The sequence below is a fragment of the Telopea speciosissima genome, chromosome 6 (genome assembly GCF_018873765.1).
Source record: "Telopea speciosissima isolate NSW1024214 ecotype Mountain lineage chromosome 6, Tspe_v1, whole genome shotgun sequence".
NCBI classification, from domain to species: Eukaryota; Viridiplantae; Streptophyta; class Magnoliopsida; order Proteales; family Proteaceae; genus Telopea; species Telopea speciosissima.
Window position 1 is genome coordinate 12,705,314 of NC_057921.1, and position 27,299 is coordinate 12,732,612.

A 27,299-nucleotide genomic window follows, 5' to 3' on the forward strand; every position below is an offset into this window, starting at 1 on the left:
CCTACCCAACCCACCAGCCACAGCCGTACAACCCATACCCATACATGCTCCCATACCCGTCAGGCTCATCATATGACTCATATCATAGTGGATTAGTGGGTACTAGTACTTCTTCACAGTTTGGTGACTTATTTCCTAGGATAGGTTACCTTGAGTATGTTGATGATGCAGTTTACATGGCCACTGTAGATGATTACACTCGCTTCTTCTCCCAGACTATGACGTGGCATGCATTTGTCCTACAGTCGGAGGGCAATACACGTCGGCTCCAGCGGACCATGAGTGGGGTTGATCCTAGATGGCAGAGTAGTTATTATTAGCAAATTTGTAAACATTTGAGATGAATGATGACTACTTGACTTGTAGGGGACAATTGGGGATATTGTTATTTGTTAACTTATTATTGACTTGATGTTTTATGAGTTATGACTCTTATGTAATATGTATTTAATATTATGATTTATGACTTTAACTTATGAAATTATGAATTATGACTTATGAGTCATTATGTTTCCAACTTAGTTCCAAGTTCCAACTTCCAACTTCCAAGTCAATTTATTTGTTTAATCATTAATGACAATGTGTAAATTGTAATTCTGTAAATGTGTTGTGTGAATGTGTGATTAACTAAGTAGTCTAAGACTCTTAAGTTATATTTATACATTAAGGTTCGACTGTACGTTGCTAATCAATGGTGCACATCCAAAACACCATTTTGGGTGACTATTTTTGCAATTTGAACATTTAAATGTGTTTACATAGCCTAAAATAGGGTTTCCATGAAGTTTCAGGCCTTAACTTAGCCTAAAACCCACCGAAATGACCTACCGAAATATACCCCAAAAAAATACAATATTTCGACCGAAATATCCGAAATTTTGACTATTTCGGATATTTCGGTCAGCTCGAAATACCGAAACAAAACGAGATTTTAAACCTTGTTGCCAGTTGCTTTCCACAAAGGTACATGTTCTTGCACCCAAAAGTCCCCAATGTTTTGTACTCTATTGATAAATATGTCTTCTAGTCTCATTGACCATCCTTCATGCACAATTTTGCTTCATCTTTATTTACTACCACTATCCCCAAAAATTATACTGAGGCCCTTAGCATTCCTTGTTGGAAAACTACCATGGATGTGGAAATGGATGCTCTTTTGTCTTGTCATACTTAGAGTTTGGTCGATCTGCCTTGGTAAGGATCTTGTTAAGTGTCGCTGGTATACACTATCAAATACTTTGATGGTTCTATTGAGCGGCTCAAAGCCTGTCTGGTTGCCAAGGGGCATACACAGACTTATGGTATTGACTATTTCGAGACCTTCTCCCCTATGGCTCGGTTGAACTCTGTTCGTTTATTTATACGAGTTATATCTATGCTGTCAACTTTGATTGGCCATTGTTTCAGTTGTATATTAAAAATGCTTTCTTATATGGTGATCTTCATGAGGAGGTTTATATGAAGCAACCTCCAGGGTATGCTCCTCGGGGGGACAACAGTACTCAGGTGTATAAATTGCGGAAGGCAATCTATGGTTTCAAACAGTCACCCAGAGCATGTTTTGAGAAGTTCAGTATTTCGTTGGTTTCGTGTGGGTTCTCACAGTGCTACTTTTATCACTATGTGTTTGTTTGTGGTCGTGATGGCAAGCTAGTTGTCTTGGTTGTTTATGTTGATGATGTTATTGTATCAGGTGATGAGGTGGCAAGTATTGTAGAAATTAAAACTTATTTACAGCAGCATTTTCAATCCAAAAACTAGGAGACCTCCAATATTTCCTTGGCATTGAGGTTGTGAGAAAAAAAAAGGTATCAACCTGTCCCAGATAAAGTATGTCTTAGACTTTTTGTCTGATATTGGTATGCTTGCGTCAAAACTAGTGGGTATGCCTATGGATCCCCATCAGAAGTTTGGAGTAGATGATGGTGGTACTCTCAAGGATGTGCACCAGTATAGGAGTTTGAGTGGGAAGCTGATTTACCTTACTGTCACCAGACGAAACATTTCTTTTGCTATCAGAGTTCTTAGTCAGTTCATGCAAGCCCCACAGAAGGCTCATTGGTATGCTGCTGTCCGCATTCTTTGTTACTTGAAGGGTACCTTAGTAAAGGGTTTATTTATCGTCCTAATCAGCATATGGATCTGGTTCCGTATTCTGATGTTGATTGGTATGGCTCGGCAGGTGATTGTCATTCATCTTAGGTTATTGTACGTTTGTTGGAGGTAATCTTGTTTCATGGCGAGGTAAGAAGCAGATTACTATTGCAAGGTCGAGTGCTGAAGCAGAGTATAGTGCTATGACACACACTACGACAGAATTGATGTGGCTCAGGTCTCTCCTATAAATGGGTTTCCTGTGCCCACACCGTTGAGGATGGGTTGTGATAACCAGGCTGCTATATATATTGCTAGTAATCCTGTCTATCATAAGGGGACCAAGCACATTGAGGTTGACTGTCACTTTGTTGATGATGCTGTTATGAAGAAGCTTGTTGAGACCCCTTTTGTGTCGTCTTCGGATCAGCTAGCACATGTGTTTACCAAATCGTTGTTTGCTCCTAATTTTCGCACCTGTTGTAACAAGCTGAGCATGGGGTGACCTATATGCTCCAGCTTGAGAGAGGGGGGGGGGGGTGTGTTAGTGGCAATCTGGTCATATGTTGTGGGGTTTGGGTTTTTATGTTATTTTCTTTTCCTCTTGTTATTACATTGTAATTTGTAAGGAGTTAGGGGTAAATAGTAAAACCCCCAACTGACTTACCAGTTTTGGATTTGATTATTATATATATAGGGGTAAGGGAGCTGCGATAGTAACACACAATTCTATCGTAGGCTGCCCTCCCAACCTTCTCAGCGGCTTGTGCTCTTCTTCTTTCTTCTTCTTCTTCTCTCTTCTCTCTTCTCTCTACTCTTCTACTGATTAGGTCGTTCCTGGTCTGCTACACACTATATAGCATAATTTGTTTAGGGCTGGAGATGCTGCATCACTGAATTTAATTCTTTTCTTGTTTGCAAGTGAAGTAGATATTGAGCCAGACTGATGATTTCTGAATGCATGGCAAAGCTTATTGACTTGGTTTTATGATCTCCAACTTAAGTTTTTCATTTGTAGAAATAAGCACACAAGAATAAAGAAGTTAGGGCCTTGTTGTTTGCCTTTTTTTCCATGTAGCTTTTATACATGAACTTAAATATTTTCTAATTGGAAGTTAGGAATTGGTATATGTTTCTTACTCTTCTTTTTTATCCTTATGTACAGTGGAATATTTGAAGTAAGCTGCTCAAAGGATATCAGAGTTCAGGGCGTTCTGGGTCCTTGTGCATCTCTCGAAAAGGTATAATCTGAAGCTTCTCATATGTTTTGTACTTTTCTTGTTCTATTCTGATTTTTTGCATGTTGCTAATTTCTGCAGAAAGGTCCTTTATGCTCTGAAACAGTTGTTGGTCAGGGAAACACCAGCGCTTGGAAGATGTGTGGCCTTGACAAAGCTACCACTTTATGTTTGGTATTTGAGATTGTTAAAAAGGAAACTCCAGAACCTATTGGTCCATCTACAAGCAATCAGTTTTACCTCCAATTTTTAACTTAGTATGTACTCTGGGGCTATCCTCTTAAAATTTTGTAAGAAGATACTACGTTGAGCTTTTGTATGGAAGATGAAGCTTTTATAACAGATTACAGATATTGTGCTCCAGTTATCAGCACACTAATGGTCAAATGAGACTTCGTGCTACAACACTTGCCAGAAGATGGGTTGATGGACCTGGCAGCATACAAGTAAGCTTCTGATATTTGTTTTATTTTGTTTTTTCAGTTCATATTGGCTTCTCTTCATTTACTCAACCAAAATCTCTTCTTACTGATCAGCAAGAGGAAAACATTGGCATCTAAAAGATTTTTTCATTGTTGAATTTGGGAAATTATTTTCTTTATCCTTTCATGGTTTAATCACTTATTGACCTTTACGCCAGGCAAGGAAGCTAGTAGACTGAGTTTCCTCTGAAAGTTGCAACTTTCCTAAGGAAGCAATTCAGATTTCAGAGTCATAGGTTCTCCAAAGAAACTATGGTAGTGAACCAGGCTACCTGATGGTGATCCCAGGGTTCAAAAACCCTGTTGGGTTCGTTTATGGGCCCACACGAAGAGTAAAAGGTTCAAATAAAAAAGTTAATGGTAAAACAATAAATAAATTGAAGTTTGTAAGAATGGTGGCAGAATTGTAAATAATGGGGAATCTTAAAGGGTAACTTGAGATTAAGATATGGGGAGGGATACAATAAGGATATGATTTATTATAAAAGTATAATAGACTTGGAATAAGATTAAAATAAAGGGGGGGGGGGGAGTAATAAGGAGAGGGTGTAATGTAGTCCTAGATTGGTAGATGATCTAATTAGGCACCAATAACCAGGTCTGCTATGAACTGGTAAATCGGTAGGCCAAAATTCGGATTTTTAGGCAAATTACGGTTAAGGTTTAATGGAACCTAGGGTTTGAAGGTAGGGTTAGGCTAAATTGATGTAGGGGAGTAGTGTAGTCCTAGATAGGATCGGATCCTACTAGGAGCCAGGTAAACAGAGGTTCTGAAACTGTCTGCTGATTGGGGCAGAATTGGTTAATTTGAACCAAAACTAGGGTTAGGATGAGGGGGTGAATAGTTGGGATAAACAATAAAAGTGGGCAGGTGTTTAGAAGTCTATTGTAGGTTAAATTCTGATGAGGTTTGAAATTCTGGGATTTCTAGGGTTAGTGTTTCGGGTTTTGTAAAAGAGGAAAATAGCAAGAACTAGGGTTTGAAGTGGGATTTCTGTCAAGGGGTTTTGGCCGAGTGATCTTGTCACACCCCAGCCCAGTTAGTATGGGCAAGGTGTGACCGGATGCTAACTAGCACCCAATCAATGCTCCAGGATCATAAGTGCAATACTCCCATTCACAGTTCATCAAACATAGTAAATCGTCGCATCGGAAGAGAATAAGCAGTAATAATAATAACAATAAATAGAGAAATCAAGTGATAACTAGATATTTATATTAATTGAACTACGTATTACAGTGATAATATTCTCACAAGGTACTTCCAAACAAAAGTATAACAGTATCTATAAAGTATACTACACAAAAGTAATTTATAAACAAAAAAAGTAATAGCCTGCTCCATCAGGTCAATCACGCGAACGCGCAAGCATCACATCCACAGGATGCCTCATGAACTTCAAATTCCTACACCGTACGACCCTCATCGGTGAGGAAGTCTGAAGCAGAAACAAATCCATCATCTGGTTTCTCAGAACCAGCCGCACTATTTGAAAAAGAAGAAGTACTAACAGGTGTGAGCTCCACTGAACCCAGTAAGGGAAACATGCAAGCATGTGCATATAGTCCATGATGCATGACCTAAACTAAGGATGCTTTTAGCAACAATTCTAAGTCACATGAGGTATGAGTGCTGCTGTAGTAGGTATGATATTCTGAGTCTCGGAATCGCAAACCAGGCATCGATCACCTAGGAATACCACTCTACTATGGTGAAGACCCACCGGTTCTGGAATGAACACATTAGACCTCGACGAACCCTCAATGCTAACCCTACTGTGTGTTCCCATTCCGGTATGTACTTTTCAGACCTGGGACAGTGAATGGCATTTTGGTATGTACCCTTTAGACCTGCCACAGGTTATCCAACACCTTACCCCTGTTGGTAAGGATCGTAGCACTGGGTTCATACCAATCCTAACCCAATGCATTCTATCATGATGTCATATATTTCGGCAGTAAAAAGATAGTAATTTAGTTCCATAATCATCTCATCCATCACAATCATAGAACATAATAATTATGCAAATACATTATGGTATGTTTCCTAGAATCATGCATAGATCTAATGCAAAAGGAAAGCAACTATAAGCCTATATTAACCTTAACCATTAATATGTGTATGAACAGGTGCAGCAGGCATAAACATACAACAACAATAAACACTCCATAAATAAAAGTCAAATTCCCTTACCTGTATTGGAGAAATATCCTAGCCAAATGAAGCTCTAACACACACAAACTACCCCAGCAATAATGATCTTACAGTCCTAAAACAGTAGTAGGTAGCATGAATTAGGCAAAAATCAAGTCTAAAGTATAGCCTAAACCAACTAGGATTAAGGCTAGTACAGCAAGGCAGAACTAGATTCAGACCTGCCTGAAACCGGTTGACCGTAGGGGTCACAGGCCCTGAATCCGGTTGGTGTTCCAGTGCCTGATGGAGACCCAAAACCCGTGGATCTTGCCATGCATGGGGGCTAATTTCTCAAATTGGCTTTGGGGAAAATAAGGGTACAGCCATGTAAACATTTTGACCCATTTGCATGTATGATCAAAACCAAGTCTCCCAATTAAAATTAAATAAAAGTGAATATCTTGAAATTTCGAGAACATGGCTGAAACCCAGTGGAAAAAGGGTTTAGGGACAATACGAAGGCTGGAGATGATCCTCCATAAGCTGGATCAACCCACGACATGAAGGGTTTGTAGTCCTTACAACCCCTAACTTAGGGTTTACCATGTTAGGGCTGGTGTGGGTTATGAACCCAGCTGAAACCAAAGAAGAAGGGAAGAGATTGAACAATTTAGAACAATTTTTGGTGACCTACCAAGATGGGAGATTGAAGAAGAGATAGCCCACAACTGAATTGATCTTCTCCAAGCTTTTCCAAAGCTCCAATGGTAATGATCTCTAAGCTCTAGGTCTTCTTCTCTTACTCTTCTTTCTTTCTCCCAAGCTGAAATCGTTTCTTAGCCTTAGGTAGGAAAAGAAATGAAAAGAAAGCTAAGTCCCATATATCTAGTAAGGTCCTACTGTGGAGTGTTTGGTTTTGGTTAGGTAGAATTAGTTTTAATAAATGTGTTTCTCAAAACTGATTTTAAAGATAATTAATTACTTAATTCTAAATTTTAAGTTATGATTTAAACCAAGTTACATCGTCAAAGTTCGGGGGGTGTAGGTTAGGCTCTGGTGGTGTAGGTTACAAGTTGGGGTCTTATGGGGTTTTGGCATGGTGTCGTCTCCCTTTCGGGAGGTTCGTCCCCCTGATCCTGGCCTGGAGGGCCCCCTGCTGAGTCGCGACCTGCATCCTTTGCGGCTGTGGTCTCTCGTTTGTTGACTGCTCCCGTAGTGGACGTCGAGGTTAAGAAGGTTTCTTCCCACTTTGGGGATCCGGCCGCGTTCTTCTCGCAGGCGGAGGTGGATCAGTTGGAGAGTGCTTTCTCGACAGCCTTGGTTGCAAAGTGCAGCTACGGGAGGCCGTCATTGGATCTGGCAAAGGAAGCCTGCAGGAAAGGAAGCCTGCAGGAAAGTGCAGAGGGGCAAGATTGGCGCAATTTGTGGTGCTACAGGGGAAGCGCTGCCGGCTCAGGGGTTTCTACATGAGAGGGCTATGGCGTTTGAGGGTGCTGGTTCTCGGGACAGGGAGGGGGTCTTCATTCCCACGAGTGAGGTGGTCCCCCTGCTACTAAACGTGTCGTTGGCCGTGGTTTGGTGGGGGGGGGGGAGGTCGATGGAGGCTTGTAGCTCGAAGGGTTGACGCAAGGCCTACTAACTGTGTGCAGGGTGAGGCAGATGATCGTGGCTTAGACTTGGTGCAGCCTGGCACTATCACGGCTACCGGTGGAATGTCAGAGGAGGTCTTAAAGGAGGGTGAACTTCCCGCTGGGGTTGAGACACAGGGGTTGATGGCCTCCACTGGGACTGGAAACGCCATGGTTCTAGATTGTCAGGTGCCGCTGCAGCTTCGCCAGGCGGTGGTCGATGAGGAGCTTGTAGAGCGGCATGGGTTTTGTGAAGGGGTGACGGCTGGTTGCCTTTCTGCTGAGAGCCCTTCTTCGTATTCTTCTCCTCTCTTCGGGATCAGGGGAGGGGGTCTCGGTGTTAGTGTTTTGGTTCCTGAGAAGGAAATGGATTCAGCTTCGGCCAGTTTGGATGGCTTGCTAGATGCTTTTCTTTCGCAGGTGGGCAGTGGTGTGGTTGTTGGCATTAAGGGCAGGCACTCTTGGTCTGTGGATGTGGACTCTCGGCCTTACTTTGAAGGGGGGTCGGGGTTGGCATGTGGCTGGGACGACGCATATGTAGATGAGGTGCAAGTGGCTCAAGTGGATCGGGTTACTCTGCTTGAGAGTTTCAAGGCCTTCTAGGTCTCTCTTGGGGGGAGGGTTCACTGGACACTTTAGAAGGCTAGTGAGTGGACTGCCGTTGCTTCGTAGGACCTCCCGGTGGTTGGGGGGGTAAGCGGGTCATGGACAGCGCTGCCAAGGTTTACAAAAGGCTTTTGCGAAAACAGAGACGCTTGCCAAGTACTGCTCGGTGGGAACTGTTGGGCTATAAGAAAGTGAAAAAGAAGGGTGTTTAGAAAGTGCTTGGCGGTAGCCAGCGACGTGTCACAAAGTCCATGGGATTGGGCCGGCTCACAAGCTACAACCCCCTTATGAACTATCTATTCTGGAATGCCCGAGGGGTTGGGAACAAGCCTACTTCTAGGCGGTTGAAGACCTTAATCAATCTGCACAATGCGAACATCGTAGCTATTGCTGAACCAAAAGCACAACCTTCAAAGGCGCGGTCGATTCAAAGAAGGATTAATGTAGTCCTAGATAGGTAGGAGACCTACTAGGAGCCAAACAATAGGATCAAATGACAAAAGGGGCCGCTGGTTCGAATGGACAGTACTAGGATTTAGGTCAATTCCTAGGGTTTGGCTTGGATATTGGGAAAGGGGTTTATAGGGTATTAATGGGCAGGTCTAGGGGTTCAATATGGTATAAAAAGGTTAGGGTTTGGATGAGTTTTGAAATTCTGCAATTTTGGACAGAATTGAATTTTAGGGTTTTGGGTTTGGGTTTTAATGGAGCAAGTAGATGAAGGGATTAGAGTGGGAGTTTGGGGCTGAAACTTGGATTGAGTGTCAACAATGATGTAAGGGATGTATGCTGAAAGTTTGGTTTGAAACTAATGGGCAGATTTGAAGTTATGAAGGAATCCTAGTTAGGGTAGGAGTGAGAAGAAGAATGTTTAAACACAGTTCAGATTCAAACTTATTGGATTTGAAGAGATCTTCAATCGCAGCAGCTTTGAAGATGAACAATGGGGTCTCCCAATCTACAAGATGCAAGGAGATAAGTAGCAGTTCTCCCGATCTTCACGATGCAACGAGTCGATTGGAGATCCACCAATCCCTTCACCTTGATATTACTCACAAGGCACACTCACGATGGAGCAAAGGCAGCAGCAAAGGCAGTAAGCATAAAGCTGAGTTTTTATTAATCAAATTCGTATACAATGCTGGCTTGCCTTACAAACTTACATAGAAGACTCAAAAATAGACTTAGACACTAAAAAGGAATGGCCAAACCCTATCCTTAACCTATTAGGTAACTTAAACCAACTAGGAAACTAAAATACTAAAAGAAATAGACTCAAAACATGGCTGGACTTATAGAGTCCTAATCCAGCCCAACTTACATCACATGACCACTTAAGTTGTCACATGACCACTTAACCAAGTCACATGATCACTTAAATTGAACCAATTGGATGCAACCAATTTGAACCAGTTCAATTAAAAAATATAAAAATAAACTAGGTATTGGGCTAATCCCGTATGCAACCTATATACCCATATTTTAGGCCCATAAAAGTGGCCTATACATTAGAAACCCATGGGATCAAAGGCCCAACATGTATGTAACCCAACCCTAGACTTATTCCTAATAAAAGAAGCCTAATTTGGTGATTAATCTGCATCAACTCTCCCCAGCTTGAAAAAATTCATTCTCGAATTTTGTAATGATAAGGGGGAAGCAACATGTGAGTAGCAGCTTTGACCATTCCCCAACAGAATTCTTGTTTCTTGTAGACTTTAGGGATGTAGTTTCAAGGCGTGGAGCTTCCTCTTCAAAGATCCATGGTGGCATAACAAACTTATGTGTTTGACCTTTGAATCAATATCAACTATGTATGTCGTGTTCATAGAGTCTTCAACGTTGATAACCTTCTCATCTAAAACTTGAGGCACAAGTTGTACCTCTTCAAGAACAACATCTTGAATGCCAATGATTTCCCGTGGAGTGCTATCAACCACCTCTTCATCTTCTGCTGTTTCAGCTTTGTCTTCAACTTGTGCTCTCTTAATTTCCGTTGGTAATGTACATTTGTATTTAGCTGCTAATTTAACACTGGTGATGTCAGATTTCCAACAATCTTTAACTTGCAAACAGGATCTCATTGATGGAGGCTTCAAGTTGTCTTCAGATTTGAAGGCCTTTTGGTGGTGATGTTGTCGATGGGAATTTAAGTTACTTTGTTGTAGAGCTCTGAACGTCTGTGGGAAATATTTCTTACTCAGATCTTCTTTCATCTCTGCCCATGTAACAGGTTTTCTACCACGGTAGTCAGGATAATCCATCTGGGTTCTCCACCAATTATGTGCTGGTCCCATTAGCTTGGTATGTGTTAGTCTCATTTCCTATGCTCAGGCAAATCATGCCAATTAAAATAATCATCTAAAGCAGCTAACCAATCACAAAATACCTGTGGATCTGGTCTGCCATCAAAGTCTCTCAACTCAGACGCCTCTGGAGGTCTATGGAGTCTCCTGTAGTCTCTATATCCTTTGTTCCTATCTTCACTATGATCTGTGTACCTTTCTTTGTCTTCTCTGTATTGATCTCTCCTTGGGGCTCTTTGTACTATCGAATTGACTTGATATTTGTCCTTTTCTAGGGGGAATGTTGCTGTCCCAATGAGGGGTAGTCCTCTTCTCTTGCAATCGTGTCACCTTTTCATTCAACTTCTGTAGCATCTCCATTATAGCAGCCATAGGATCAGGTGGAGGGGGCAGAATTGGATTGCCATGTACATCCATGGCTCTGATACCAATTAATGTTGTCCTAGATAGGTAGGAGATCTACTAGGAGCCAAACAGTAGGATCAAATAGCAAAAAGGGCTGTTGGTTCGAATGGACAACACTAGGATTTAGGTCAATTCCTAGGGTTTGGGTTGGAAATTGGGAAAGGGGTTTATAGGGTATTAATGGGCAAGTTTAGGGATTCAATATGGTATAAAAAGGGTTAGGGTTTGGATGAGTTTTGAAATTCTACAATTTTGGGCAGAATTGAATTTTAGGGTTTTGGGTTTGGGTTTTAATGGAGCAAAGAGATGAAGGGGTTAGAGTGGGAGTTTGGGGTGAAACTTGGATCGAGTGTCAACAATGATGCAAGGGATGTATGCTGAAAGTTTGGTTTGAAACTAATGGACAGATTTGAAGTTATGAAGGAATCCTAGTTAGGGTAAGAGTAAGAAGAAGAATGTTAAAACAAAGTTCAGATTCAGACTTATTGGATTTGAAGAGATCTTCAATCGCAGCAGCTTTGAAGATGAACAATGCGGTCTCCCAATCTACAAGATGCAAGGAGATAAGTAGCAGCCCTCCCGGTCTTCACGATGCAACGAGTCGATTGGAGATCCACCAATCCCTTCACCTTTATATTACTCACAAGGCAACCTTGATATTACTCATAAGGCACACTCAGGATGGAGCAAAGGCAGCAAGCATAAAGCTTAGTTTTTATTAATCAAATTCATATACAATGCTGGCCTCCTTTACAAACTTATATAGAAGACTCAAAAATAGACTTAGACACTAAAAAGGAATGGCCTAACCCTATCCCTAACCTATTAGGTAACTTAAACCAACTAGGAAACTAAAATACTAAAAGAAATAAACTCAAAACATGGCTGGACTTATAGAATCCTAATCCAGCCCAACTTACATCACATGACCACTTAAGTTGTCACATGACCACTTAACCAAGTCACATGATCACTTAAATTGAACCAATTGGATGCAACCAATTTGAACCAGTTCAATTAAAAAACATAAAAATAAACTAAGTACTGGGCTAATCCCGTATGCAACCGATATACCCATATTTTAGGCCCATAAATGTGGCCTATTACATTAGAAACCCATGGGATCATAGGCCCAACATGTATGTAACCCAATCCTAGATTTATTCCTAATAAAAGAAGCCCAATTTGGTGATAAATCTGCATCAAGGATTGGCATGGATTCTGTGCATCTTATAGAGAGGATCTGGATTTTCTGGAGGGCTTCGATGCAAGTCTAGGTGGTAGTGGAGAATGGGCAGTTTGTTACTTTGGACTGCCTGGTGGCCACCTCTGTGCGTTTCCTTGTCACTTTTGTTCATGGTTTAAGCTCGGTGGTGGAGAGAAGAATGTTGTGGGATGCTTTCGATCTGTTTTCTATTACTACTGGCCTTCCATAGGCGGTGGGAGGTGATTTTAATGCTGTTCTGGTGCCTCATGAGAAGGTTAGCGGGAGGCCGGCCTGCTCGATGTCAATAGATGAAGTTGGTGACTGTGTCAGTACAGCTGGCCTCATTGATATGGGTTATGTGGGTAATATGTTCATGTAGTCTAATAACCAGGAAGTTGCGAGCACGGTGCTGGCAAGACTTGACAGTTTTCTGGTTAACTCGGCTTGGATGTCAGTGTTTTCTAGGTGTGAGGTGTCTCACTTGAGTAGGGTTTGCTCCGATCATGCGCCTCTATGGCTTTCTTGCTCGACTACCATGACCCAGTCCTTCTCTAGCTTTAAATTCCAGCAGATGTGGCTGCACCACCCGAGTTTTTAGGAATTCGTCAAGAGTCAGTGGGTAGTTCCGGTTGATGGGTCTCCTCTCGTGGGTTTGTTTTTAAAGCTGAAACACCTGAGGGGTTCTCTTCGTACTTGGAACAGGGAGGTGTTCGGGAATGTCCATTAAAGGGTTAGGGAGGCAGAAGATGCGGTCAGTAGGGCGGAGGTGGCTGCAGACCAGAATGCTGGCCCTTAGGCTTGCAAGGCCCTCAAGGAGGCCAGGAAAGTCCTGGAGGGGGTTCTATTATAGGAGGAGATATTCTGGAAGCAGAAGTCCAGAATCTCCTGGTTGAAAGAAGGGGATAGGAACACCAAATTTTCCACTCCATGGTCAATGTTCGTAGAAAGCAAGGGGAGATCCGCAAAATCCGATTTGGTGATGGCTCCTAGGTCACTTGTCAGGAGGGGATGCAGGCGGTCGCTGTTAATTATTTTTTTGAGATATTTGCTACCTAGGGATGTGCTGTGGATGAGGAGCTTCTCTCTTCTATTCCTCAGGTTGTGACGGAGGAGGACAGTATTTTTTTGCTGGCCCCGCCTTCTCTAGAGGAGGTGAAATTGGCGGTGTTTTCACTGTCCTGCGATAGTGGCCCGGGCCCGGATGGTTTCTCAGGGCATTTCTGGGCTTGTTTAGAGGTGATTTGCTACGATGTCTGGGCGGCGGTGAAGGATTTTTTTGGTGGGGGAGATCTCCCAAGGACCTATACGTCTGCTAATCTTGTGCTCATCCCTAAGGATAGCACCGAGATAATGTCGGATCTTCAGCCCATTAGTCTCTGTAATTTCTATTACAAGATTATTGCCAAGATCTTTGTGTCCAGGTTAGCGGGTTTACTTCCCTCCTTGATTGCGGAGGAGCAGGATTCTTTTGTACAAGGCATAGCATTCACGATAACATATCCATTGTCCAAGAAGTCACACTGGACTTGAACAGGAAGACTCGTGGGGGAAATGTGGTGTTGAAGCTGGATATGGCTAAAGCCTACATCAGGTTGGAGTGGAAGTTCCTTTTTATGGTGCTTGCTAGGTTTTCCCGAGGCATGGACAAATTTAATCGGGAAGACTGTGGAGAACTGTTGGTTCTCTATTGTGCTAGGTTGCGTGATACTTGCCACGTTATCCTCCATCGTGGCATCTCTCTGGCTCATAACACTATATTTCATGTTATCTCTTATAATTCCCTTTCTCCATCCTTTGTGCTTTTGTTTCTTCTCTTTTTTTTATTCGTATTCCTTAGAATTGGCTGGAAGCTCTTACAGATGGAAAGTGGAAGGCAACAATGATGGAAGAAATGAGAGGCTTAAAAAAAAAATAATTCATGGGATATTGTGGTTCTTCCTCAAGGGAAAAGACCAGTTGGATGTATATGGGTATTTGTGGTGAAATAGAAGGTTGATGGCACCAAGGTTCTAAAACTCGGGTCTCGGTGGCATCTCGGCCTTGCTAGAAACCGAGACGAGTCGAGATCTCGCCGAGATCTTAGCGAGTTGCTGCTTTTTTTTTTTTTTTTGACTCGGACCCCCAATTCGGTGGGTTTTACACATATTTTGGGTCTGAAACTTGGTATTCAGCCTATTTCAGGCCATTTAAACACAATGGCATGCCCAGATTTCCCAAAAAACAAGTCCAAATATGAGTTTTACTTTGGACCATAGGTTGGTAGGCAAGTCCAAAGATGTTTAACGTATATCAGAACCACATGAATCTATCAAGGATTACACAAATTTTGTTGAAAAAAATAGATTTGGGGAAAACTAGAAAATACCTTTGAAAATTCTTGAAATAGGTGATGACTCTTGGACTGTTGGAGTTGAATCTTTAATTTAGTTCTTGAATCTCACTTGAAACCATGCAATCCAACTAAGATTGAAGGAAAGAGGAAGAAAATGGAGCAAAATGGGCTTGGGCTGTTTTCCCTTTCTTTAGAGCTATGGACAGAACTCAGTGAGATTTTCGAGTTCTGTCCCTGTAGGTTAGTTTATAAAATGGGTTAGATAGGTGAAATGGGGAGAAAAAATGGGTTAAAACCCATATCGAGACCCAATATCGAGATCTCGAGATCTCGGCGAGAAATTGTATTTTTATAACGTAAAAAATCAGGAAAAAAACTTCAAAATTGGACTCATTTGGGTAGGTCGAGACGATACTGAGATCTCGCCGAGAAAGTGTATGTTTATAATGCGTAAGGCATCTCGACTCGAGTTTTTGAAAAACCGAGAAACTCGGCGAGATCTCGTGAGTTCTCGAACCATGGATGGCACTGTGGATCGATATAAGGTACGATTGGTGGCAAAGTGGTTCACTCAGACATATGGGATTGACTACCAGGGGATCTTTGCACCGATTGTTAAACTAAACATTGTCAAAGTGCTACTATCTTGTGCTGTAAATCTGGGATGGGATTTACAATAGTTAGATGTGAAGAATGTTTTCCTCCATGGAGAGCTTGAAGAGGGGGTATATATGGACATTCCACCTGGGTTCTCATGTGACAAAACCAGAGGCGAGGTATGTAAGTTGAAAAGTTCTTTATATGGGCTAAAGCAATCGCTTTGTGCTTGGTTTGAAAGATTTCATAAGGCTATGGTTTCTGTGGGATATAAGTAGAGTAATGCTGATCATTCTCATAGTCTATATGGACGATATTATGGTAACTAGGAATGATAGTGATGAGATCAACAAGTTGACTTTCCTTGGCCGTGAATTTGAAATAAAGGATTTGGGACAACTTTCTAGGGAAAGAGGTTGCATGATCTTCAAAAGGCATCTTTCTTTCTCAAACTTAGTATATCCTAGATCTATTATCTGAGATCGGGTTGTTAGGGTGTCACCCTGCTGATATACCTATGGAGGCTACTACAAGACTTAAGGAAAAAGATGGTGAACTAGTTGACCAAGGTCGCTACAGGAGACTAGTAGGAAAACTTATTTACCTCTCTCACACACGGCCAACACAATCATTGTCGTGAGTTTGGTAAGTCAGTTCATGCATAATCCTTATTCCTTTCATATGGATGCTATTCTTTGTATTCTTCGTTATTTGAAGTCAGCCTCGAGATAAGGAATTCTTTTATCTCCTCATGGCCATCTACGAGTTGAAGCGTATACTAATGCTGATTGGGCTGGATATTCTGATAGAAAGTCCATATTTGATTGTTGCTCCTTTGTAGGTTAAAATCTTGTCACTTGGCATAGCAAGAAACAGAACGTGGTAGCATGACCCAGTGCTGAAGCAGCGTTTCGTGCCATGCACAAGGCATTTGTGAGCTGTTGTGGCTTAGAGGTTTACTACAAGATCTTGGTGTTCCTGTCCGCCTCCCTATGATGTTGTATTGTGACCACAAGGCTGCCACTAGCATTGCTCGCAATCCGGTTCAGCATGATCGCACCAAGCATGTGGAGGTTGATAGGCACTTCATCAAAGAGAAGCTGGAAGAAGGACTAATCTGTGTACCTTTTATGAAGTCTGCTGATCAATTGGCTGATGTGTTCATTAAAGGGTTAAGTGGGAAAGTCTTTCATCCTATTTTACCCTAGTTGGGCTTGTTTGATATTTATGCTCCAACTTGAGGGGGAGTGTTAAAATATTTTATTAAGTGCCGTGAGGTCTATTTCAGTCTTTCTGGTTATTTTTCCCTATAACCAACTCTAATTAAATAGAGTCAGCTATGTAGGAGCAGCTCTGTAATTTTTCTCTCCCCTCTTCTATTATAAATAAGGGCTTGGATGTGCATTAATACATCCAAGCATTGAGCTCTAAATTCTTTCCTGTGTGGCAAATTGGAGGCCAAACTGAAAAGACCGACTGGACTGAACCAAACCGATAGTGACCAGACCAAAGTCCTTGTCAGTTCAGTCCAGTTTTGTTTTTTGGAAAAATTCTCTGTTCGGATTTGGTCTGAACCATTTGGACTGATAAGACCAATTGAATGGACTGAAACTTGAAAAACCTGATAAAAAGCCGTGTGTTTTTAATATTGTTTTTCTTTTTTATATATGAAAACTGAAACCGGACTGATAATAGACCAATAAGGAACCGTCGGGAGAAAGCGATAAGGTACTGAAACCAACCGGACCAATAGGTTTTGGTTTCGGTTTGGATTTTATAGACTGATTAATTATTGGTCTGGTTTCGGTCTGCCCCCATGTGTGCTAAACCCAACAAGACAAGACTGAACTAAACCAATCTTAACTGACCATTTGAGTTTTGACACCCCTACTTTTAAGGTTGTTGCGTGCTCAGTATTTCATGAAACTGATTGTTTTTGTGCAGGAGTTAATTGCTGGATTTGACCAAGAAGCGGCTGCAGTAGTAATGGCACGTCTAGTTTCTTTCAAAATGGAATCTGAGGTAACGTAAATGAAATCCCGACTCTCTTTGTTCTTTGAATTTCTCTGCTGCTTATAGTTAACTCCCTCTTGCTTCCTTGTCGGTATTGGTTGGTGAAATTTTTTCCAAATGAGGAGCTGTATTTTCTTTCTGTATGTTGAGCCAATACTCGAGATAGACGAAAATAACAGAACAGTGGAATTTAATGGTTAACTGGTAAAACTTTTACTATGTGACCTGCAAGCTATCTAAGAATCTTGCAGAGAAAATATGGAGATGACTATGTGCTTAACTATAATTATTCTCCTGTCAGTTTGAAAGTTGATGGTTGAAGGTCTGATTGAGTTGTACAAACTATGAGGCCCCGTTTGTTTAGAGGGGTTTATGGGGTGGGAGAGTTGATGGATTACTGTAGCATTCCATGGGAAAGTTGCAAAATCCCACGTATTTCGTGGGACTTTGTAAAGCCAAGGGATGGGAAAATTATGGGATTTGCAATGCCATGTCAGCAGACATTGGTAATGATTATGTTCCCTCCATTATCTCAACAGTCCCACCCCCTTGCAAACAAACAGCCTGGGGTGGAATTGTTGCAATGCCATGTCAGCATTTTACCACAACTTTCCCACCCCTTGCAAACTATTCCGCTAAACAAATGGGGCCTCTTACAAAATGATAGAGCAGAATAAACTATTCATTTGGTAATAACAATAATGAACGTGATTCACATATCTATCATAAAAAACGGTTTGGAGGCTATGTACTTAATGCATTGTATAGAATATGTTCTTGTTACAAACATCAGGACATAAATAAATTTTTTATTTTTGATTCATAGTTTGTCTAATACAGCACTCCAGTTCCCATATATTCCCTTTCATCATTGTGATGTTTCTGTTTCTGTCTTTCTTTTTCTTGTTTATATAATATGAGATTATGTCTTATATATTATTCATCTGTTTATTTATTCTACAGTTAGGCTATTCTTGTGAGTAATTTTGTATTCACCTATGACACTCATATTATGTTGAAGTTGCCAGCAGTGCAGCTGGTAAGGGCCTTTGCTGGTTATATAGCTAGGTCTTGGGATCAAATCCCACTTTCACTTCACTTGGGGAGTGGTGCGTTGGAGGGGTTTAAGGGGAAGTGTATATACATAAAGCTTTCCTATTCCAGTGAGGGGTGGGGGGTACTCATATTACATCAATATTTTGGAATTTTATTGTCTAAAATTAAAGTGCCCCTGTTGTCCCAATAGGAGAGAATTTTGACAGAATCATAAACCAAGTACAAATAGAGCTGTTAAACTTTTGTTCTGCATCAGGTTTCAAATTGCAGTTTAGCTCTATATATTTTGATTCCTCCTGGCACCATAAATCATTTCAGTGATTTGAGTCAAATTCTGCAAAAGCTAAGGCTCTGTTTGTTTCCACGTTAGAAGGTGGAAAATGAAATTTTCCTGTAAGATAATATTTTCAGTTATTTGTTTTCTTGTTTTTTTTCAAAAAAAGGCATTGTAAAATAAGAAAATTTTACGCCCTGTAAGAATTTGATGTAACATTTCATTTTCAAGGAAAATCATACTGTGAAATAAATGGGGCTCATGTAGAAGTTGCGGTAATTTCAGGTAAAATCACCAACGTCAGAGTTGAAAATTATTTTCTGTTTGACTGTGACTGAATTCAAGATCAAAATCAAGATTTTATTCCTTGGGATCAACAATTTAGATATGTAGATGTGTTGTCTCTACTCTCAACAACTGTTTTTATTCACCTAGGCGCTGTGGGTCCTCTCACTTGCATAGACGGCAAGGTGTAAGCAGTAATGTTTGTACATATGCCTCACAGGCATGGCTTTATAGTTAATAAATTAATCAATTGAGAAGTGCTCTCTATTGCCACTTGATCAACTGCATGTTGCTGAAAAATGAGATATAAGTGACCTTGGGTTCTACTTCTACCTGTCCACTGAGTTTGGGTCCCATACTACCTACCATATAACAGAGATTTCGGCACGTAGAAAAACCCTTGTAGGCTACCCACGTGTAAAATCTCTCCCCATAAATAAAATGTATCATGTTCATATAAGATGATCGAATTGTCTTTCCAAATAACGTGAAGATATTTGGGCCACCTGGAAAAACCCTTCTTGGGAGCCCACCTAGATAAAGTCTTCCGATACATAAAATATATCACATTCATGTAAGATGACTGAAGTGCTTTCCCAAACAATTTTTTGTGGGAGGGGAAGTCCTCAATATGGGGTGTGAGGAAGTGTTTAGCTCTCATATTTCATGGTGTGAGGCCATGGTTCGAAAACTCTTCTCGACCCAGTCGAGATTCTCGAGATCTCGGCGAGACAATGCATCTTCCTTTTGATTTTTTTTTTTGGTTTTGGAATGAATTTTCGGTGGGCAAATGGCCTTATTTGGCGCCAAAACTATAAGAGAAGATTGTTTTAGGCTTGATAAACATATTTAAATCTTCAAATTGAAAAAGAAAAGAAAAAAACCCACCCAATTTGATGTTTTGGATTTGCACCCTTGGTTGGCAGTAAAGGCTGAACGAACCCTTACTGTAATATTCCCTATTCTACACATTGTTTGAATCATATGAGACGTAATTGGCCATTAAAATAAGTAAATTATGTAATAATGGATGAAGACACATAATATTGAATAATTATTTAAGAAATAGTTGAAGACTTAAAGTTTTTACTACAAACCACAAGATACATTGAAGTGTTCACAGTGCATATTACATAGACACCCAACCCAATTACAATGAATAATACATAAATCATAGACACCTTACTACCCTAGTCTTCAACGTCTCCACTCCCAAGTCCCAACAATACAATACTATGACTCTAAGAGTACTGAGGAGGTCAAGATTTCTCCGAGATTCTCGATATATTCAAAATTTCGATTGATTATTCGAAACTATGCATGTTTTGTGTCTTGTATGTTATCTCGTCTCGAGATTCTCAAGATATTCAAGATCTCACCGAGATTTCGGTTAGTTTTTGAGCTGTGTAAGCCATCCACCCAAGGTGTTGAGCCCAACAGTTTATATTTTTTGAGTTTGATTGATTTTAAGGAATCTGTCTTCATGCCTTGTCATGTTAAAGAAAGTGTTTGTATCTATGATCAAAGTCTATTGAAATTTTGTCTGAATGTGATCTTATTTTTGCTAGATTTGTAAATGACCGTGAAGGATTTCAAAGTTGTTAATTGGGACTTGGATGTGGAAATATGTGATTAAAATATACTGTTGTATAGTTTCGTACGTGAAATACTCTCCCGTGGATATAGGTGGTTATGCCTACATAAGTAACTTTTTGCACTTGTATATTGCTCTTCCACTGTTGCAAACTTATCATGGATCATGACCTAAAGGAGTTAAACTGATGCACAAAAACTTCTGGATGAAACCTTTTGAGTCCTGCAAATTGTATGATATTTTGTGTGGAAGTTCTTTGATCATTCTGAAAGCAAGTTGGTGAGCTCTCTTTTTGAATCTAGGTTTCTGTGAAACAACTCAAAGGAGAATTTTATGCAGATCTGGAAGTTGAATACTTACTTACTGTTGAATTTTTCATTTGAACGAGAAATAGATTAAGAGATATACTTCCCCCACACCCCCCCCCCACCCCCCAGCTCCAAAGGTTAAATAGACAAGTAAAATGGAATCCAGATTGAGTTTGTAGTAATCGTCAACTTGTTTTACTACCACTCACTACTGTCAATCACATGATCCTGTTGCTCTTTATTGACTAAAAGATCTGATTGTTGTGATTGCCTAGCAGACAGAGTTTGATCCTATCAGGTGGCTAGATAGATCATTGATACGTCTATGTGCTAGGTTTGGTGATTACCAGAAAGATAGTCCGTCTTCTTTCAGCTTATCTCCCAGGTTGTCAATATTTCCACAGTTAATGTTTCATTTGCGACGTTCTCAGTTTGTTCAGGTATGTTACAGTGTTACTCTGTTTGTCTTTCCTAATCAGGCTTATTTTAAAAGTGGTACAATGTTTATTGTAAAGCTTACGAGTATTAATGTGATTATTCCATTTGCTACAGGTCTTTAACAATAGCCCAGATGAAACTGCTAATTTCAGAATGATCCTAAACAGGGAAAATGTTGCGAATTCAGTTGTTATGATACAGCCCTCATTAATATCTTACTCCTTCCATTTGGGTCCAGAACCAGTGCTCCTTGATGTGGCTGCAATTGCTGCTGACAGGATCCTACTTTTGGATGCCTATTTTACTGTTGTTGTGTTTCATGGGATGACTATTGCTCAGTGGCGAAATGCTGGATACCAAAATCAGAAAGAACATGAGGTAATTAGTTATTCAACACGTATGGTGAACTTCTCTACTTATTTAGTCACCATGCTTGAAGTGCTTTTGTTAATAAGAACCTAGTTTTAGCCGTAAAACCTGAGGGGTATTCAATGTCCATTATCTATCCTAACTAGTAGCTCTCTCATCTTGGGCATCCTCTTACCAACTTCATTTCGTTGAGGTCTTTTACAAAATTTTTGGAGTGCCTTGTTTGGCACTCCTCTTACCCTTCATCCATTCCGGACACCGTCAACCATGTAGTGTAAATGGCTAAATAATTCCTGCACAGGCATATACATATTTCAAATTCTTTCCCTTTCTTCAAATGGGTAGCTATAATGTGGAGTTGGAGAAAAGGATGTGTGCTACAAGCTTGACTTATATAGGCAGGGCCTAGAACACCATCTACTAATCATGAATACAGGGGAACTTCCACTGAATGACCAAATTTTTAAAACCAGACTATATAAACAGATCTAGAATTAACAGAAGATTGATTAAAACAGTAGCCAAGTGATCTCCAGAGCTGAATTACTTGGCCCTAATGTGATATATTAATCCACTGATTGTAATGAACAGAAGTTTGGACATAAGATCTAGTTTGCAGAAAATGGTAGGAGAAAAGAGTAAATATCCATGCATTTATTATACTTGAAGATTCTACACGTACACCCCATCAATCAATGACCTTGTTGATGTTATCTACCATCAACCCTAGAGATTCAGTGGAAATTCCATGTTTTTATCCCCCTTTTTGTAGGTACAATTGGGAAAGATGCAACCAACCCTAAGGGATATCTTCCCATGGCCCAGGATCCAACAGCCCCCTTTCTATGTGGGAGAGTTATTGTCTTGGGAGAGAGGGGTAAATGTTATTGTTTGGAGTCGCCACCTAGATCAGGACGTAGGACCCGTAAATGTCTCTCCCTTCTTTTTTTTTTTGGGGGGGGGGGGGGTTTGAATTCACTCTAATATAAAAGGCAAAAGTATGCCCCATATCTCTGGGTAAGTTCCAGGTTATGAGCTGTGAAGGTGTTAGGGACCTAGGCACCCCCGGCCGATGGCCAGTCTCCTTCTAGGTAGATCAACTCCTAGGCTAATTAGTCCTACTAACTATTCTTTTATATAGCATGTATAGTAGTAAAGCATCAAGTATAACAAAACAGTAAATCCAGTCCTAATCTAGGTATCTATGCCAAATAAATATTAAAACATTCACGAAAGCAGGTGAATCTAATATAAACAGGGTAATGATGAAGTCAAGGCAATGTAAACATGGTACAATTGTTAAATGGGGGTGTTGTAAAATACATTCAAGGGGACTTCTGTCCTAGGGGTATTATTGTCCTTGTTCTTATTCTAGAATGTTCTCTCGTCTATTATAAATAAAGAGGGGCTGTGATCAATTTGTCACAAGCCATTATTCTCAATTCTCCACATGGTATCAGAGCAGAGATCCACATCGAGATCCAAATTGTAATGGTTCTTTTTGTGAAGCCTTAATCCCTTTCTACCGCCTTACTTTTTCCTCTTTATCTTTTTTTGCGCCGCAAGCACCACTAGTCTCCACCACCTCCGCCGTCTCTCTCTCTCTCTCTTTCTCTCTTCCTCTCGGTTTCAGCCACCACTACCGCCTCTGACACCACTCACCACTTCCGCCTCCTTCTAGAGGGCTCTTCTGTCCTCATCTTTCTCTCGATTCACCCTTGTGGATTTGAAGTCTTATCTCCGACAAAAGTTCCAAACTAAGGATTTAGGGAGGTTGAAGTATTTTTTGGGAACATACTTCTTCTGCGGCAGAAGAAGTATGTTCTAGATTTGCTGATTAAGATAGCTATGCTTGGGTCCAAGCCTATTGACTGTCCTATGGATCCCATTGTAAAACTAACTGTTGAATAGGGAGATGTCCTTGCTGATCTTGATAGATATAGAAGACTGTTGGTAAGCTGAATTATTTAATGGTTACCTGACCAGATATTGTTTTTCCTGTTAGTGTGGTGAGCCAGTTTCTCTCTTCTCCTCAGACTCCTCACTGGGATGCTGTTATTCGGGTGTTACGATATCTCAAGAAGGCTCAAGGTAGAGGAATAGTGTATTGTGATCATGGTCATAATCGAGTTGGGAGTTTTTCAAATGCTGATTATGCAGGATCTCCAGTTGATAGGAGGTCAACTACAGGATACTGTACTTTTGTTGAGGGAATCTTGTTTCTTGGAAAAGCAAGAAACAAAGTGTCGTGGCTCGTAAGAGTGCTGAATCGGAATATCGAACTATGGCTCATGTGTGAGCTGATGTGGATTCAAGTATTCAACAGATGTTGTCTGAGTTGGGTTTTAAAACCTCAGTTCCCATACAGTTGTGATCTGATAACCAGGCAGCCGTCATATTGCTTCAAATCCTGTGTTTCATGAGAGGACAAAGCATATTGAGATTAACTGTCATTTTGTTCGTGGGAAGATGTAAAGTAGTCTAATTCTTCTAAGCCATGTCAGAACTGGAGAGCAGTTGGCAGATGTGTTCACAAAATCTTTGGGTAGTGGGTGTATTGATTATATTTGTAACAAGCTGAGCATGATTGATATATATGCTCCAGCTTAAGGGGGAGTGTTAGAAGTATCGTGTGAGTCCCATTAGTGGGTCTCGGGATTAGCGCCTAATCCCTAGAGTAATCCCAAGAGTCTATTTTAGTATTTTGTTTTTCCTTATTTGCCCCTATCTCTAATATATATTTTGTATCTCTTTCATTATTCATTGAATTGAAGATTTCGGCTGCTGTTCCATTCTCTTCTTCTTCTCTTCTCTTCTCTACCTCCATTATTTACAAATGCAATGCATGAATTCATTTTATTATTATCATATACAACAAAACTAAGTCATTGGTCAAAGTGCTATTGGAACATAGCTGGCAATATCCTTGGTCTTGGAATCTCCCATCGGTCACTAGCAATACAAACCCTAGTTGCGAAAGGGAGCTTGCCAGTCCCGGAATGTGCCATCAGTCACCCGGCAAACCCCGATAACCCTGTTTTGGTGCCATGGTCTCAGAATCGTACATTGGTCACCTTGGTTCAGTCCATCTCCGACAATAATCACATCGTACTGCTGGAGTGGTATTTCGAAAAATCTCATCAAACCTACCACAATGGGTTATCCAACACCTATCCCCCTGTTGGCAAGGGGTCATAGCACAGGGTCAATTATCCTAGCCGCATGCTATTCTACATGACAGTATGTTATATATATACATACTTAAGGCCGGGGATCACAGTATTGGAATCATCCCTCGGCCACATTGTCCTCCCGTCTCCTCATGCATACGTACACATACAACTGAGTATGGTGAATACGGTACCAGAATCCTCCGTCGGCCACACCGCAACCCATTTCCAAGCCTAATGCAATCATTATTTCTATTACAACAGTTATGGAATTGAAGTAGTTAGTATGGCGAATACAATACCGGACTCATCCATCGACCACAGCGTAACCCATTTCCAAGCCTAAGTCTAATGCGACATATAATGATCATCAAACAACAATATGGTGACCACGGTATAAGAATCCACCCTGGCCACACCGTGTCCCATTTCACATTCAAAACATACATATCAAGGCATAAGAAATTAAAGCATATAGTTCAAGATATAGCAATCATATAGTTAAATCATGTAGATGCATGCTTCCTAAAACAGTTAGTATAATTGAAACACTCCATAAAAGAAATCAGACCAACCCACTCACCTTGTCGGAAGACTTGGCGATTATATCCCAAAGCTAACACCCGAATTTTTTTCTAGTATTTTTCTCCTTAAGTATGCATAAAATGAAATGTTTTCTTCCAATTTGAATTATTTGTTTCAACCTTGAGGTGTTTAGAAATTTAGTATTTGTATTGATATCTGGAGGTGCTTTATCTTACAGGTATTTGCCCAGTTGCTGGGAGCTCCTCGTGATGATGCAGAATTGATACTAACGGAACGTTTTCCAGTGCCTCGCATGGTCATTTGTGATCAACATGGCTCTCAGGTAATTTCTTCAACCTACTTTCATTCCAATAAAAGTTTTATTTTTCCAAAATAATATTATGTAGTTAATCTTCCTGAATGTTTATGGTTGAAGGAAAAGATATAGTCAATGCTATAGTGGAATAGCAGAGCAGGATTTGTGTAGCCAGTCAGTGATTGGAGCGATGTTTAATTGGCTTGAGGCAATCTGCCTCATTTCTGCCAAAGAATCAGTCTCTGTGCAAACACAATGTCTCATAGATGATTCCTAAGTCTTTAAAAACCTGCAATTTTAATCATGAAGATGTTCCAATAAATTTTTCATAGAAATTTCCATTACTCAAGCACCTTAAATAATTGAAGTGGATGTTTGAAACATTGTGTGTGGCACAAGCAGCCCTTCATGAGTAAAGCATCCAAGACTCTGTTTTGCAAGTGGTTAAAACCTTGAAAGAAGTGCTTAGCTGCTTCTTGTATGGAAGTAGTTGAACAGATAAAATTTTCAGGAATGCTTATGTAGCACTCCGTGACAAGGCCCAAGAGTTTGGAATCAGTTGCCCGCTGATTCCAATCTAATTCTGTTCTGGATCGGCCAGAGTCGGGGTGAATCAGTACCCTAATCCCTAAAATTGGCCACAAGTGACCTAAAATAAGCCTCTGTACAATTCCAGATTAGCTGGGATTAGGATTGGCTGGAGCCGATTCCAATCCGAATCGAATCGGCTGATCCAATCCCAATTCTTCAAACCCTGCTCTGTAATGGCGCTGTTCTAAGAAAGTTATGCAATTTCCCCAACTGTGGTCTCTGCGGGAGAATTTCTGAGGTTAGCTGAGTATTGAAAGTTATCTTGGTGAAGCTGATTCCTGAGTTGCATGAGTCCAAGGTTATCATTTGTCACTACTACTGTTGTACTAGTTTCTTTAGTCAAGTTTTACCATTTTATCCCGAGTTGGACTTATCATTTTACTGTTGCATCTTTTTAAAGTAAATCATCGTTTATTTGATGAGAATTGTTATGTTAATGTACTTAATTACATCATAGCGGAACCAAACGATGGAACTATTTTGGTGACCAACAATCTGATTCTATTAAGGTGCAAGTATTAATGAGAAGTTGAAGGTGAGGGTTGCATATTGGGCCATGGTTGAAACCTCCTTTAAGAGATGTCTCTTGCAACTTTTTGTTCTCAGAGGAGGAAAATCATTAGATCCAATTATCCAAAGGTGAAAAGAGAGATGCTTAGTAGAGATTCTTTTATGGCTGAATTGTTTTCATTCTGGATAAGGCTAGACTGCTTGGGGATAGGTTTTCACAATTGTTAGTGGAGGGAGATTCATAAATGATTCATCTATGAAAATATTTTACAGGGCTTGTATTTCAAGCAAAAGGAAATTATGGAGGTTCAGAAATACCAAAAATTATTTTAGTGAAATGTGATAAGAAAATTTAGGGAACAGCTTCCAATTCAGCTCTGTGTCTGTTTTTTGCCAGAACAAAAGTGTTATTATTATGCATATGATACAATTGCTACCCTTGGAGTACATGACCCCCATCTTATGATTGGATTCTTTACTACACTCAACCATGCAGGAACATGCTTCTTTGTCATGTGCATTGAAAAAAGAAAAAGACAGAAAAAAAATTGTTAAAATACTGTCATACCGATAGTGGTATTTTTGTCCATCTTTTATATTTCTTTGCCTTAGCTGATTCTTATTAGGTATTCCTAATTAGAATCGCTATAGGTTGCTTTCCTAATTACAGTTTGATTGGTTTTAACTCTTTTAATATAAATAAATGCTTGGTGATCCATATTGATCACTCAAACATTCAATTCCTAAGGCTGATTACATGGTATCAGAGCCAACTCTGATCTAAGAGCAGCCTTTCTCTGTGTTTTCTGGTTTTCTGT

At 40.4% G+C, this 27,299-nt stretch overlaps 1 protein-coding gene and 1 long non-coding RNA gene across 3 annotated transcripts in view; one reads left to right on the top strand and one right to left on the bottom strand.

Annotated features, from left to right (window-relative positions):
* The window catches only part of LOC122665011 (protein transport protein SEC23-like), a 113,840-nt gene that overhangs the window by 67,658 nt on the left and 18,883 nt on the right, over positions 1-27,299 (top strand). The window contains exons 5-11 of one of the 2 annotated variants that reach the window (XM_043861066.1): positions 3,260-3,335; positions 3,414-3,589; positions 3,697-3,778; positions 16,977-17,054; positions 20,841-21,002; positions 21,115-21,378; positions 25,303-25,407. In XM_043861066.1, coding sequence (XP_043717001.1) covers positions 3,260-3,335; positions 3,414-3,589; positions 3,697-3,778; positions 16,977-17,054; positions 20,841-21,002; positions 21,115-21,378; positions 25,303-25,407 — 943 coding nt within the window. The remainder of the gene's footprint in view (positions 1-3,259; positions 3,336-3,413; positions 3,590-3,696; positions 3,779-16,976; positions 17,055-20,840; positions 21,003-21,114; positions 21,379-25,302; positions 25,408-27,299) is intronic. The other variant, XM_043861067.1, reaches the window with a different exon arrangement.
* On the bottom strand, positions 1,716-25,761 carry LOC122665013. The gene is made up of 3 exons (XR_006333415.1): positions 25,635-25,761; positions 19,840-19,845; positions 1,716-1,726 (listed from the first exon to the last, which is right to left on the bottom strand). It is a non-coding gene; the product is annotated as an uncharacterized LOC122665013 (long non-coding RNA).